The 15,435-nt window shown below is 47.1% G+C and overlaps 1 protein-coding gene across 6 annotated transcripts in view; it reads left to right on the forward strand.

Annotated features, from left to right (window-relative positions):
• Positions 1–14,596, forward strand: part of ADORA3 (adenosine A3 receptor) — a 57,197-nt gene extending 42,601 nt beyond the window's left edge. For 3 of the 6 annotated variants that reach the window (XM_070785930.1, XM_019956837.2, XM_070785929.1), the window contains 6 exons: positions 6,085–6,191; positions 8,581–8,928; positions 11,314–11,380; positions 12,112–12,212; positions 12,620–12,678; positions 14,482–14,596. In XM_070785930.1, the coding sequence (XP_070642031.1) occupies positions 6,085–6,191; positions 8,581–8,928; positions 11,314–11,380; positions 12,112–12,212; positions 12,620–12,678; positions 14,482–14,490 (691 nt within the window). In that variant the 3' untranslated portion in view covers positions 14,491–14,596. Of the gene's footprint in view, positions 1–6,084; positions 6,192–8,580; positions 8,929–11,313; positions 11,381–12,111; positions 12,213–12,619; positions 12,684–14,478 lie in introns of those variants that run through there. The other 3 variants (XM_019956835.2, XM_019956840.2, XR_002180329.2) reach the window with 3 other exon arrangements.
• The last annotated feature ends 839 nt before the right edge of the window (positions 14,597–15,435 follow it).

Raw genomic sequence — 15,435 nt, forward strand, 5'->3', positions numbered from 1 at the left:
AAACAATTCTCTCTTAGACATGAGTCTTAAATTATTTCCTCTGGTATTTTATTTTAATAGGAATAGTGGGAGAGGGGCAAAAAGAGACACCAGACAGCTATTAATATTATTTGTTGAGCATGTTGTATATACTTTCCTAGTGGCTCAGACAGTAAAGAGTCTGCTTGCAAAGTGGGAGACTCGGGTTCGATTCCTGGGTCAGGAAGATCCCCTGGAGAAGGAAATAGCAACCCACTCCAGTATTCTTGCCTGGAAAACCCCATGGACAGAGGAACCTGGTGGGCTACAGCCTAAGGGGTCACAAAAAGTCAGACACAACTAAGCGACTAACATTTTCACTTGCTATGTACTGTTTTACATGTGTTCTCTCTTTTGGTCCTGATAGTCTTTGAGGTCCCATCCTCACTACCATCTCTATTTTGCAGAAGAAAAAACTGAGGTACAGAGAGTTTAAGTAACTTGTCCACAATCACATAATTAATCAGTATGAGCACCAGGATTTCAAGGCAGCCCTGCTTTATGGGAGAACCCAACATTCTTGCTACCTATCCTTAGACATGCAGCGGGACTTGCAACTTCTACAAAGCCCAAACTCTTAAGTTCACCTTATGTACAATTATCAGAATTGCGAGTACAAGCTATGGTTTGTATACTTGAGTACTGCTGGGTTTTTTTATTTTTTGTTTGTTTGTTTGTTTTTGCCTTAGTTGCTGTTTCCTGTTGACACACCAGACAGGAATAGAATGCTAGTCATGTCATTTGGGCATTGTGTGTGGCCCTGGAATTTGGAGGTGGCATCTCTGATTAGGCAGTCTAAATTTGCAGCTGTGGATGCTCAGTCCCAAGTCAATACAGTACGTATGTTAACGTGATGAGAACAGCAAGCTGGGGATTTCAGTTAAACCACATCAGAGAGGATACGTGTACTGAAAATGTGCTTCTTATTAATTCTCAACTAGTCCTGAGAGATTATCCTGACCCTAATCTTAGGCCAGAGCCTGATAACCATATTTATCTTGTTAACATTTCACTTCAGGGAAATGTTCTTGCGTCTCCTTTTGTCAGCCCAGGCAGAATCAGCACTATCTGGGATGTTTAAAGTTTGCATGTTCTTTTCTACTAATGCCAAACCCACTTGGTCACCCCACCCACCCACTTCCTGGTACCATTCACACTCCTGCATTAGAGGAAGAAGACTGGAATGCCCACCCCCATTCCTGAGGGTCCCTGGATATATAGAAGGGGACTTTGTTCCCGACAAGCTCCCCATCAAATGTTTTGGGGGATCTTTTTTGTTTCAAAAAAGCAAGTCTCTGCTACCTCCAATTTTTTCTTAATGGTATCCCTTTGTTTGATTTCAGCCTTTTCCCCCTGAATTAATTTTTATGGTTTAGTGAAGATGTTCCTCCAGGATGAGGCCCTGGGTTTACTCGGGGGTGATGGGTATTCCTGGCACACTGGTCTGCCAACAACTCACCTGAGTCTCACTCAATTTGAGACTTGAGGGACATGCTAGTTAGATCTCAGCCTCTAACCCAGTTGCTGTAGCAACATTGACCTGTGCCTTTTTTGGAAGACTTAAAGGAACTGTTTCTCTCAAAATAAGGCAGCAGTCTGTCCTGAGTCATTTGGTGTCATCAGACAAGCTGCAGCTCCTGAGTTTCAGAAAAACTTTTATTTCCCTTTTTCCTCCTCCCCTCCTTCTCTCTCTTTTCCTTTCTGATATTCACTGCTTAGCAAACCCACTGAAGCCTTGTAGGAAGTCATATCTTGGGAGTCAGTGAGAATCTCTTGAGCTCAGGGGCTCTCCCAGCTCAGAAGAAGCCTTTCAGTGAAGTATCTTTAGGCGTGAACTCAAAAAGGATGAAGCAAGACTCACTGGTGAGGAGTTGGCCTAGAGGTAGTGAGAACCACCCTGGTTTCAGGTTTAAAGATTAGCGTCACAGAAGTTTCCCTGTGTCTGTCTCCTGGCTCCTCCCTTCAGCTGCTGCTAAGTCGCTTCAGTCGTGTCCGACTCTGTGTGACCCCATAGATGGCAGCCTACCAGGCTCCCCCGTCCCTGAGATTCTCCAGGCAAGAACACTGGAGTGGGTTGCCATTTCCTTCTCCAATGCATGAAAGTAAAAAGTCAAAGTGAAGTCGCTCAGTCGTGTCCGACTCTTCAAGACCCCATGGACTGCAGCCTACCAGGCTCCTCCGTCCATGGGATTTTCTAGGCAAGAGTACTGGAGTGGGGTGCCATATTGTCAAAGGTGGCTGTTGGGCTTTCATTTTAAAGGAATAAGGTAAAGAGACCACCCAGACAAAATCAAGTTTTTCCTCCTCCTCCTCTTCCACACAGATTCACTGGACCAAAGGTAGATGTTGAGTAGCTGGCTTATTTACCCGATTTTTTTCTCTTTATTAACAATAGAAAATAGTGAAGGCCAACAAAATGAGAACAAATGAAGGCTATTTATTCTGAGCTTTCTAGAGAGAAGGAGTCAGCCACTAAGATTTAGTCACTAAGCCGTGTCTGACTCTTTGTGACCCCATAAACAAGAATACTAGAGTGGGTAGCTATTCCCTTTTCCAGGGAATCTTCCCAATCCAGGGATTGAATCCAGGTCCCCTGTGTTGCAGGCAGATCCCTTAGCCTCTGAGCCACCAGGAAACTACTGCCCGTTGCTCTCTGACAGAGTCTCAAAGGCAGGAGAAGAGTGGGATGGTTTTATGGTGGAAGAAAGAAGGCTTCAGATGCACCCTGACTGGAGACCATTGGTCTGGGGAGACTGCAGTGGGCTGACTAAAAGTGGGGCATCCTGCATGGTGAGTTAGGGCTGGTCTTTAGTTGGAAGCAGGACAAAAATTAGGGATGGTGTCAGTTATTCATCTAGCCCTGGCCATGCGGAGCCAATTGTTACAGGGATTATTGTTTGGCTTTCTGGATTGTTACTAGAAATAATGGTCTGACTTCCGATCCGTCTGGTTTATATCAGGCTGGCTTCCTGGGCCAGTTACTATAGATAAGGGGCTGGTTTCCTGGGCTGGTTGTGGGCCAGACTTCTATTTTTATATATGGTTTGGCCATGGTCCATTTGTACCTTCTGTTTCTTAGAACTAGATGCACATTTTCTACAGCAACTCTGCCCTTAGTTACTATAATGGGTAAGATGGAAATGAGAAAAGTCGGGTTGCATCGGGTTGCATCTTGCCCCGGCCACTCGGTGGGCGTGGCGTATGTAAAGTCTCTGTAATCTCTGAAGTGCTCTACAGTTTTGCAGTCTTGTTACTACTGGGGAAGCACAATCAAGAGATGGACAGCAGTTTTTTCTTTCAGATTTAGCATTAGCTCATGGTGGCTATAGAAGCTGTATGAATTTAAACTTAGCCTTATTTAAACTAAGCCTCAATTTTTCTTATTTTTAAAGTGAGACTAGTAATATCTGTGTCAATGTTTTGCTTGTCTTCTTGCTTCTTACTTTTTATTATGAAAAATTCCAAACACGCAACAGTGGAGAGACTATAATAACAAAGGCTTGTATAACTATTATCTTGCTTTAATAATGATCCGCTCACAGCCAACCTTGTTTCATTAATGGCCCCTCCCCACTTGACCTGGTTATTTTGAAATTTTGGACATCAAATTATTTCATCTGTAAGCATTTTGGTTTGTATTTTTAAAAAGTATTTTTAAAATGTAGCTTATTCTTATTACCTGTTTACTTTCTTATTTACATATCAAATAGAGTGAAAATTAACTCTCCCCCTAAGAGGGAGCAATAGAACTAATTATACCAAATAATAGAATGCTAATAGATGCATCTGTTTATTCTCTGCACTCTGAGCCTGGCATTTGCTTTAGAATGTTACTTTTTCATGTCTTAGGTATTTTCCTGATACTGTGCACAATCTTTGGTTAGCACTTTCTTTGGTTTCACGGTACAAGCTCTGAGCAATTCTGAATGTTTTACATGTGGGTTTTCTCAGAGATAAGGGCCTACTTAAAAAAAAAAAAAAAAAAAAAACCCACAATATCAATTACTGATTGTTATTTAATGAAATACCCCCAAACTTAGAGGCTTAACATGATAATTCTTTATTATCTCTTGTGGTTTTGATGGGTCAGGAATTCAGGAGCATCTTGGTTGGGCAGGTCATGCTTGAGGTCTCTCACAAAGTTGCTGGGTCTGCATTCATCTGGAGGTTCGATGGTGCTGGAGGATTTACTTTCAAGGTGGGTCGTCCATGTCTAGCAAGCTGGTTCCTCTCCTCATGGCCTTTCCACAGTTCCACTTGAAAGTCCCCACAACATGGCAGCTGACTTCTGAAAGAAAGAAAGAAAGCAGTACAACCTCTGAGATGGAAGTTGCACATCTTTTATGATCTAGCCTTGGAAGCCGTATGCCATCACTTCTGCCGTATTTTATTGATCACCTGGGCCAGCCCTGATTCAAGTCTAGGGAATTACACAGTGGCACGTATATCAGGAGCCATCTTAGAGGCTGGCTATGACAATGTCATTATCACATCTGGAAAAAGAGTAACAGTGTTTCCTTTTCTTTTATTCTCACTTAAAAAAAAATTCTTTCTTAATTGGAGGAAAATTGCTTTACAGTGTTGTGTTGGTTTATGCCATACAGCAGTGAAAATCAGCCATAATTATACATCTATCACCTTCCTCTTGAGCTGCGTGTCCCTCTCCCCATCCCACCTCTCTAGGTCACCACAGAGTACAGGCTGGCCCCGTGTTATCCAGCTATCTATTTTACACACGGTAGTGAGCATATGTCGGTGCTACCTTCTCCATTTTCCCACTCTTTCCTTCCCCCAGTGTCCACAACAATGATTTCTTAATATCATCATCTATCTAGTCACTGTCCACATTTTCTCAATTGTTTGCTTCTGCCAGGATTCAAAATCCAGAATTTTCTCCTATTACTAAGTTCCATATATTACTATTTGTTAGTATGTTTCTCTTGCATGTGTGCTCAGTTGCTTCAGTCATGTCTGACTCTTTGCTGTCCTATGGACTGTAGCCCACTAGGCTCCTCTGTTCATGGGATTCTCCAGGCAAGAACACTGGAGTGGGCTGCTGTGCCCTCCTCCAGGGAGTATGCCTCTCAAGCCCCTTTGAATCTACAGAGTGCTGCTTCATTTTGTCCCCCTGGCAGTTTAATTGTTGACCTCACAAAGGTTTCTTGAAGAATAAATGAGGCAATATAAGCAAAACCCCTCCCTTGATGCAGGCCTGCTGCTGGCCCAGTGCTGACTTGGTGTGAATAGAGAAAGGCTCTCCTTGCTCAGGAGCGGACATTATTGAAAACCTGGACAATCACCACGTCCAACCCTTGAGGAGAAGTGCTAGCTCTGGGTGTGATACATAAGCATTCAGCTTAAATTCACCTGAGCGTGGTTCCATAATTCCAACTTTAAAAATCAGTAGCCAGACCATATGGGTCCCATCACGGGAAGCATCTATCGCACGGACAGCCTTGATGTGTCCCAAGAAGGCTTTCAGGATGTCTGTAGGTGCAGCCTGGCTATTGATGCCCCAGAACCCACACTTTCACCTGCTCACATGCTCCAGCCACCAGCATGTCTGCTTCAGGCTCTACCCTCTAGCCACTCTCCCTGGATGAGGCTGAAGTGTTCTCCTGGAAGGCAGGATAGTTATGAATCTCCTTATTGGTCTTCCTCTCAGCTAAATAGGAATTGGGCCTCCAAGAGTGGTGAACAAGAGGCCTGACCTTGGATGGTGCCTGGACCACTGTGCAGGACAGTGCACAGTTGCACAGACGAAGGCGTGCCGGGGATGGTTTGGATTCAGGAGTGTGCCTGGTGTGCCAGAGCAGACGTATCCAGGAGCGAGAGCTCTTCTGTGTTTTGGGCTTTACCAGGAAGCCCAGAATTTTATCATTTTACTCTGTAAGTTTATGTCTGCAAATGGCTTCCCTCTGCTGAAGAGCCCTTGTGCAGTGCACAACGGGGATACCTGTACGTAGCAGCACTTCTTGGATTAACTGGTTGGTCCTTCTTTTTCCTGGTCTCTCCAAACAGGATAAAAGCATCTTCAACTCAAAGATATCTGTTTCCTTTAAACAGATCCAGGATTCCTAAGGCCCCTGGGTCCATCTGGTCATCCCAGTTGAGGATTCACTTCTTTCCAGTCATGAGGCTCTTCATTCTGCTCTCTTTGACTGTCTTTTCAGGTAAGAGATGGGGAAGGATCATCTCCAGGCCTCCAAACTTCCCAGAGGCTGTGCATCCTAACCCTAAACTTAGTGCTTTTCCTTTCCTACCTGGAGTTCCTGCTTATTAATAAGTGCAAGCCACCAAAGGAGCCGGATGAGAAAATAAAAGGTGGTGAAATAATAAATCTTGTCCAAATTAGTCCTTGTTCTTCAATCCGATAAAAGGGTTGTAGGGAATTTGAAACCCTCAGCTAAAATGAAGGCCCTGTATTCTCAGTGTAAGTTCCCCTTCCCTCTCCCCTTCTTCCTTTAAAAACATTTGTGCTGATATATGAGGACAGGACTTCCCTCTTTCTGCACATACCTGCCCCCAAAGATGAGAAGGTCAGAGGACCAGGCTGACCCCAGCTCTGCCCTCCTCCAGCCTTGTGATCTCTGAATTTACTGCACCTCTCTCTGGGTCAGCATCGAGGCTGGTGAACTGATTATCACATGATCTTTCTCACGGGGTCCATATGAGAACAAAATATCATAGCCTGTCAAGTGACATCAAGACACGAGTCTGCTTTGTGGGCTGGTAACACCCGCTGCAGGCTACTCTGGAGGCAGCACTGAGGGGCCCCATTGCACATCTGGAAGGCTAAGGGAAGGCTGGGCTCTCTCAGCCATCTCATCTCCTTGGTCAAACACTTCCCCAGCCACCGTCAAGCTGGATGAGGCCTGCATGACTTCCTTTTTATGCAACATCTTGAGATGACAGAGGTGCCCACACCGGTCTAGCACAGAGGAAACATGAAGTTCTTAGCCCCTGAGGATAGAGCAGAACCGGACGCCTCTGTCTTCAGTCCTGTACAGCCGGCAGAAGCCTCAAAACTGCCTTACTTTTTCTTTTTCTAAATTAAAAAAAAATTTTTTATTGAAGTATAGTTGATCTGGGGCCCCCCTGGTGGCTCAGCAGTAAAGAATCTGCATGCAATTCAGGAGCTGCAGGTTCCATCCCTGGGTTGGGAAGATCGCCTGGAAGAGGGCATGGCAACCCACTCCAGTATTCTTGCCTGGAGAATCCCATGGACAGAGAAGCCTGGCAGGCTACAGTCCATGGGGTTGCAAAGAGCTGGACACAACTGAGCAACTAAGTGAACACACACACACACATATATATATTTTTCAGATCCTTTTTCATTATAGGTTATTACAAGATACTGAATATAATTCCTTGTACCATGCAATAGGTCTTTGTTGTTTAGCTGTTTATATATAGTAGTGTGTATCTGTTAGTTCCAAACTCCTAATTTTCTTCTCCCCCTGTCCTTTCCCCTTTGGTAACTGTAGTGTTTCCTATGTCTGTGGGTTTGTTTCTGTCTCAAACCTCCTTACTTTCCTTTCAAGGGTGCCAAGGTGAAGCGGGGCAGGGAGTGGGAGCTAGGGGCAGAGAATCTACTAACAGTAGGCCTCAGGCTCTTCCACCCTCCCTGCAAACCACAGGAGTGGCCTCCTGAAGTCTTTCAGAGGGGCATAGGTATTCTCCCTGCTCTTAGAGCAGGGAAAATCCTTCTCCAGGCTTGCTGTGTTAGTCTGCTAGGCCTCCTGTAACAAACTCAGACTGTGTGGCTGCAACAACAGACGTTTGTTTCCTTACGGTGGTGGAGGCTGGAAGTCCAAGATCAAGCTGTCAGCAGGTTTGCTTCCTCCTGAGATCTCTCTCCTTGGCCTGCAGGGGACCCCCTTCTCACTGTGCTCATAGTCATCCCTCTGTTGTCTGTGTCCTGATCTCCTTTTCTATTAGGACACCAGTCAGATTGGACTGGGGCCTATTCTAATGACCCTACTTTAACTTCATTACCTCTTTAAAGGTTCTAAGTCCAAATACAGTCACATTCTAAAGTCCCGAGTGGGGCTTCCATGGTGGCTCAGTGGTCAAGAATCCACCCGTGAATGCAGGAGACATGGGTTCAATCCCCCATCTGGGAAGGTCCCAAACGCTGTGAAGCAATGAAGCCCGTGGGCCACAGCTATTGAGCCTGTGCTCTAGAGCCTGGGAGCTGAAACTACTGAAGCCTGCGTGCCCTAGAGCCCGTGCTCCACAAGAGAAGCCGCCACAGTGAGAAGCCCGAGTACCGCAGCTAGAGAGTAGTCCCCGCTCCCTGCAGCTAGAGAAAGTCCACGTGCCACAGTGAAGACCCAGCACAGCCAAAAATAAATAAATAAGATTATTTTTAAAAAGCACTGGGTGGTTACCACTTCAACACATAAATTTTAGGGGAACACTGTTCAACCTCTAATAGCTGGTTGCCAACCCCAAAACAGGCAAAAATCTGCCTCCAATGCTTTCATTAATTTTCCTCCAGGGTACAGGGGCTGAGATGTGTTTAAAAGAACGATGGTGTTTGTCCGTGTGTTTTCACAGATGCCATGGTCATGGACGAGAAGGTCAAGGAAAGCTTTGTGCTGGACACAGCTTCCGCCATCTGCAACTACGACACCCACTATAAGGACCACCCCAAGTACTGGTGTCGAGGCTATTTCCGGGACTACTGCAACATCATCGCCTTCACACCCAACAGCACCGACCGCGTGGCCCTGAGGGACACAGGAAACCAACTCATTGTCACTGTGTCCTGCCTGACCAAGGAGGATACGGGCTGGTACTGGTGTGGCATCCAGCGTGACTTTGCCAGAGATGACATGGACTTTACAGAGCTGGTTGTGACCGATGACAGAAGAGCCATCACCAACAATTTCTGGTCTGGGCAAGGTAAGGAAGCTATTGTGGGTCTAGCTGGGGGTGACCCATGGCGGTGGGTGGCAGCTGGTGAGGTAAATACTCATTGTGCGCCAACTCTGTTCTCTGGGTTAACCTGGTCCCTCCCTCCCTCCAGAGTTGGTGGCTGCTGATGCTGCTGATGATTAACTGGGAATTTGGGGGAAGGGGAGGGTGCCTGGGCCCCAGCGTGCTCTTAAGGACCTCTCTCCCCTCACAGCCATCTGATTTGGGCGGCTCACCAGTGTGAGAGCTTTGCCTTGTGGACTAGAATCTTGAATATTCGCTTCTTGAGAGGTGGCTGAGGCTGTAAAAAGTGGTCTAGGCACCTGGCCGGGCTTCCCAGGTGGCACTAGTGGTAAAGAACCCGCCTGCCAATGCAGGAGGCATAACAACCGCAGGCTCGATCCCTGGGTCTGGAAGATCCCCTGGAGAAGGGAATGGAACCCACTCCAGTATTCTTGCCTGGAGGATCCCATGGACAGAGGAGCCTGGTAGGCTATAGTCCATAGGGTCACAGAGAGTTGGACATGACTGAAGCGACTTTGCAAGCACACAGGCACCCGGGCAAGCACCCTCAAAAATTGTGCACTTAAATAATTTTATAATATACAGAGAAATATTGTCCAAGAGGTCAATGGTTTCTTTTAAGGGGTACACTTTTCTCCTGAAGGCAGCTGGAAGGGCATGGGTGGAGCAGCCTGGAGGGGCAAGTCTGTCTAAGCTAGTATGTTGCTCCTTTGGGCCAGGCAGAAGGGATAGGGGCTCCATTTGTTCCCCAAAGTCCTTCTGTCCAATGTTGAAAACCTCCCTTTACACCAGAAAACCTCTCTCAGGCGCATTACTCTACCTTTTTTTCTTTCCTTTCCTCCCTCCCCACCCCCGCCCCCCTGTGGCTTCTCCTTATTTCCATTTCTAGAAGGGATGTCTTGGGCTCCCTGGTGGCTCAGTGAATAAGAATCTGCCTGCCAATGCAGGAGACACGGGTTCAATCCCTGGTCTAGGAAGATCCCACAAACCGTGGACCTGGAATTGCAGCTACTTAAGCCCACAAGCCCTGAAACCAGTGCTCTGCAACAAGAGAAGCCACTGCCATGAGAGGCCCATGCACCTCAAATAAGAGTAGCCCCCGCTTGCCGCAATTAGAGAAAAGCCCTCACAGCAGTGAAGACCCAGCACAGCCAAAAATAAATAAATAAATAAAAATTAGAAGGGAGATCTTTTTCTAGCTTCATCAGAGGACAATGCCAGTAGGAAAACACAGCAAAGGGCATAAGGGAGGCTTGGGGAAGCCTCCTCCTGATACTGGAGAGCCCTGCTCACATTTGACCAGCTGGTAATTTCTTCAGCACACATCTTACCGAAAATGTGACATCCTTCACACCTACCGTGTTTCTACTTTGTGTGGTTCTGCTTTTATTTAATTAAATAAATTATTAATATTTATTTAATTAATAATTTATTATTAAATTAATTAATTATTATATGTTATTATTAAATGTGTAGTCTGTCCTGAGTTTTAGACTCAGGATGAGAGAAGTCCCACCTAAATGAGCTCTTCAGTTTAAATGAAACACACACACACCCCATCCCCTGATCTTCTCATAGGGGCAAGGCGGGTGACCATGGTGGCCTTTTCTTGCTGGGTTTTGATAGGTGTCAGAAACACAATGTGGCAATTACGTTACCTACTGGTCAGCTCCTTAAGGACAGGACTGGCACTCTGGTGCCTCTGACAGTCCCCTCTCACAGCTGTCAGCCTCTCTAACCAAGGGCCATATTTAGTCAACATAGAACCTTTGTGCAAATCTGGAAAAGGTGCCCTTCCTCCCAGTGCATGGAACTCAATGGCAGGGTATATAGTTTGGCAAACTCTATGGGCTGGGTTTCAGCCCTTGGCTTGTTCCATCCGCCTTCTGCGGGCTTTCCTGATAGCTCAGTTGGTAAAGAATCTGCCGGCAATGCAAGAGACCCCGGTTTGATTCCTGGGTCAGAAAGATCCTCTGGAGGAGGGATAGGCTACCCACTGGGCTTCCCTGGTGGCTCAGCTGTAAAAGAATCCACCTGCAATGTGGGAGACTTGCGTTCGATCCCTGGGTTGGGAAGATCTCCTGGAAAAGGGAACAGCTACCCACTCCAGTATTCTGGCCTGGAGAATTCCATGGACTGTATAGTCCACGAGGTTGCAAAGAGTCGGACATGACTGAGTGCCTTTCACTCACTCCGCCCTGTGCAGGTGAATGTGACCCAGTACTCCCCCAGGGCACTCACTCTCTGGAGACTGAGAGAAGGGTAGGCAGAGGTGCAGAGATGCAGAAGGCAAAGGAAGGGCCTGAGCTTGGGCCTTATTTGACTCTCAACAAATCCTTTCTGACACAGACCTGTCGGGCAATAAGAACAGAAGCTGCAGGGCTTCCAAGGTTGTCCACAAGGCAGATCACTCCAGGTGAGCAACTTTAGGGGACAAGTGGGCTTTGGGTGGGCAGTAACAATGCAACACGGCCCTGGGTTTGCACCCTCTACTTTCCAGCTGTGTATCGTTTCTCCTCTTGAGCTATCCGTCTTCAGTGTGACTGTTTGCTTTCTTTCAAAAGAACACAGTTTAGGGCTCTTGGTCGCAAGCAGCAAAAATGCCCTCTGGCTACTTTGATTAAAGCGGAGATTTCATCATAAGGAGAAAGCAGTGTCTGAAGAAATGCAGGGGCAGAGATCTGGCCACGCTCAGAAATGGGGAGCATCATCAGGATTTATCTCTGTCTTCAATCTGCTTCACTTTTGCGTGTTTGCTTCTTCTCTCTCCCCACTGCCCTCTTATATTTCTTTTTTTTTTTTTTTTTTCCCTGCCCTGGGAGAAGATAGTCCACTTGTAGCTGCTGAGTTTCTTTTCCCCCTGTTCCCCCAGCCTAAGACCGCATCCTCACACTCCCATGTTAGTCTCCGAGGAGGGGGCTGGGCCTGGCTTGGTGTCAGATAGCCAACCCAGGTCCAGTCATGCGTGATCATGTGTGATCTGGAGGAGATGGGTGCTCTAAAAGAATCTGGTTTCTAGGGGCTGCTGGAACTGAATGGGAGCACGGTCTGGGAGAGGGGATAGGTCCCAGGAAAGGGGATCCTGAGCAGAGAACCTAAACGTGGTTTCTTCCAAGAGCTATGGATACTGTCTGTGATTCCTTCCAGGATGTCCATTCTCATCATTTGCATACTGATCACGGGCTTAGGGATCATCTCCATATTCAGCCGTTTGTCCCGAAGGAGGAGAAACCAAAGAAACAGAAGGGGTAGGTAGAAGTTTGGGGCAGGGGTGGTGGAAATTGGGGAAAATGAAAGGGGTCAAGGAACAGTTCTCATATGGGTGAATGTGACCCTCCTCCTATTGCCCGGACCCCCGGATTCCCACACAGCCTGTCCACGGGCTGAGGGCAGTTCTGTTTCATGGTCACAAAGGCACCCTGAGAGGTGGCCGAGAGCACTGTGGAGGCATGTGCAGACCAGGGAGGAGGGGGACTAAGCCACTGGGGAGCTTCTGCAGCACCTGGGCAAGTAGGCGTAGAGAGGTCTCCCTGAGAAGGGCTGGGAGTGGTTGGCAGTGGAAAAGGACAAGCCCAAGGGCCTCAGGCCTGGCCTCGCACCAAGGGAGGGGTGGCCCTTAAGCTTTGTGCCTCCTTCTTTCCTTGGGCGATTGCAGGTAAAGGCCTAACGAGAAACCAGAAAACCAGCCAAGCTTCTGCGAGCCCCACGCCGCTGGTAAGTTCCCTCCTCGATTCTTCTGTCCTGGGTTCCGTACCCACTGCTCCCTGACCTGTAGGGCTCCCTGTTCCTAAACACAGGAACTGTGTTCAGAAGAGGGTGTGTAGATATGCCCATCTTTCCTGTGGGGCCGCTTCAGAGAAGCCAGAATCCCCAAGGCCACCATGTGGGGAATCGGCTAACTTCTCAAGTGGATGCAGGGTAGAGACAGCATCAGACCCAAGCGCCACTAGTTGGCTAATAGGTTTTTGTTTGTTTTTATGCTCAGAAGCCAAAGAAATACCTTGGGTGATGGAGAGACTGTGGGCATAACTATAAAACAGACTCCACTCTCCTCTGGGTATGGAAATGTAGAAAACAGCATTTTAGAGAATGAGAGAACACGAACAAACCAGAAACATCTGTTAATGAAACACAAGGGTCTACAGACAGACGAATCTGAAACCCAAAGCTTGGTGATAATTTGGCTCCGGGGCCAGAGCAGGAGCTCTAAGAACTCAAAGCAGTGGCTTCCATGGCATTGCTGGCTTTTTGCCATCTAAGAGCTGTGGAGGTGTGGGATATAGACAAAGCAACATCTTGCTTGGTTTTGCCCAAGATCACACCCTTTGGGGGGCTTCCCAGGGGTCTTAGTAAAGAATCCGCCTGCAATGCAGGAGACCTGGGTTTTAATCCCTGGGTTGGGAAGATCCCCTGGAGAAGGAAATGGCTACCCACTTCAGTATTCTTCCTGGAGAATCCCATGGGCGGAGGAGCCTGGTGGGCTACAGTCCAGTTCAGTTCAGTTGCTCTGTCGTGTATTGCGACCCCATGGACCGCAGCACACCAGGCCTCCCTGTCCATCACCAACTCCCAGAATTTACTCAAACTCATGTCCATTGAGTCGGTGATGCCATCCAACCATCTCATCCTCTGTCATCCCCTTCTCCTCCCACCTTCAATCTTTCCCAGCATCAGGATCTTTTCCAATGAGTCAGTTCTTCACATCAGGTGGCCAAAGTATTGGTGTTGGGCTACAGTCCATGGGGTCAAAAAGAGTTGGACATAATCGAGTGACTAAGCACACACACACTCCCTTTGGGACACAATTGGAGTCTAGGTTTTTGCAAAACCCATTTTCACTTCTTTAAGGCATGACCTAGAGCAACTTATTACTTGTCTATTTACTTCTGTATAAGTTGAGGACCCCGTACTCACCAGGATTTTTTATTCATTCACTCATTCATTCATTCTATAAACAATGACCATACCAGATTCTGAAATACACAGCTGAATCAAAGAAATAGCATTTGTCTTCATGGAGCTTATAATGTAGAGTGGGAGGCAGGCAAAGCGTCTCAGACACACGCTCACACACACACACGTGAAACTGTCAACTCTAAGTACTCTAAAGGAGAGATGCATGGTGCTATGTAAGTTGAAGCAACGGAACCCAGCCCTCATTCTTATCTAGCAGGGCATTGTGCAATCTGGTTTAGCCACGGCCAGCTTTCTCACGCTCAGGCAACGGGAACGTGCAGCCTGAGTCAGGGTCCCTTCTGGGCTCTGAAGGAGTCAGCTGCATTCGTGTCACCAGAGCTCGGTGAGAGCTGAACGCAGGCCCCGTGCACCAAGCTTTGCTGCTAACTAGCTGATGACCTTTCAATCATGACATCTGATTTTCACTCTGAAAACAACCTTTGGTGTTGGGCCCCTGTGAAGCCCCTATGACAGAGTTTGCCATTTTTGCTGCAGAAACACCCAGCAGAGGTAGGCAATAAATCTCAATTCAATTCTCCTTTTCTATTTCCAACAAAGTAGACAATTTGAAGTCCCTTCCACGTGTCCTGACTCCAAAGGCGATGGCTCATACTGAACAGATGGGGCTGCAGATTTCTTTTATTAAGTTCATAAATAAAATGATGCTACAATAGAATCACCATGACAACTGGCCCACAAGTTGCGGACTGATTCTGATCTCAGGTGTTCTGGAGGCCGCTTTAACCTCGCCAATGATCATTTGCAGATAGGTAAGAACAGAGGCAGTCAAGGGGTTGTGCTCGGCCACTCCTGAGCAATGCCACAGTCAGATAACATTTCAAGATCTTAGTTCTCACGCAACCAGCTAGTCAAAAGTGAAGAAGAGGGCCAGATCTCGATTAGGGGGCCAGGAGATCACTTCTGCTGTATTCCTTAGCCAATAAATCTCTGACCCAGTGTTGAATGAACTCCAAGGTATGACTAACTTCTCTCAGGATACCACTGGGAAAGTATTTGCAGAAAAGTTTAAAGCATAATATTCCAGTTTACTTCTGAATTAGTATTCCATGCTGTTCTACCCAAAGAAAGGGAGAGAGGCTACATCAGAGGTTCTCAGAGTCTCTTGACTCAAAGATTTGGAAACTGCCACCCGTTTGGGGAAGTGTATGGGAAACTGCCACCAGACTGAATGGACACTGCTTCTTATCAGTAAGAAACCAAAGTGTGATAAGTTAAGAGACATATTCATTCACATCAGGAAACAAATTGAGACGAGGGCATCAGCAGCTGTGGGTGCAAGTGAGGTGGTGCTGTCACGAATGCCAGGATACCTACACTCTTAGCTTCCACCTGCACGTCTACACCTCTCTCCCCCTAGAGTGTGTCTCCTGCATTTCAGACCCTGGAATCTCCCCACTGCTTCTGCTGCCCTCATAAAAACCCTGCTCTTCCAGTCCCTCCTGAGAGGGTTTTGGCCAGTCTCCATGCTCAGGACACTCAATGGCATCTGGTCTG

This window comes from Bos indicus, chromosome 3, assembly GCF_029378745.1.
Source record: "Bos indicus isolate NIAB-ARS_2022 breed Sahiwal x Tharparkar chromosome 3, NIAB-ARS_B.indTharparkar_mat_pri_1.0, whole genome shotgun sequence".
NCBI classification, from domain to species: domain Eukaryota; kingdom Metazoa; phylum Chordata; class Mammalia; order Artiodactyla; family Bovidae; genus Bos; species Bos indicus.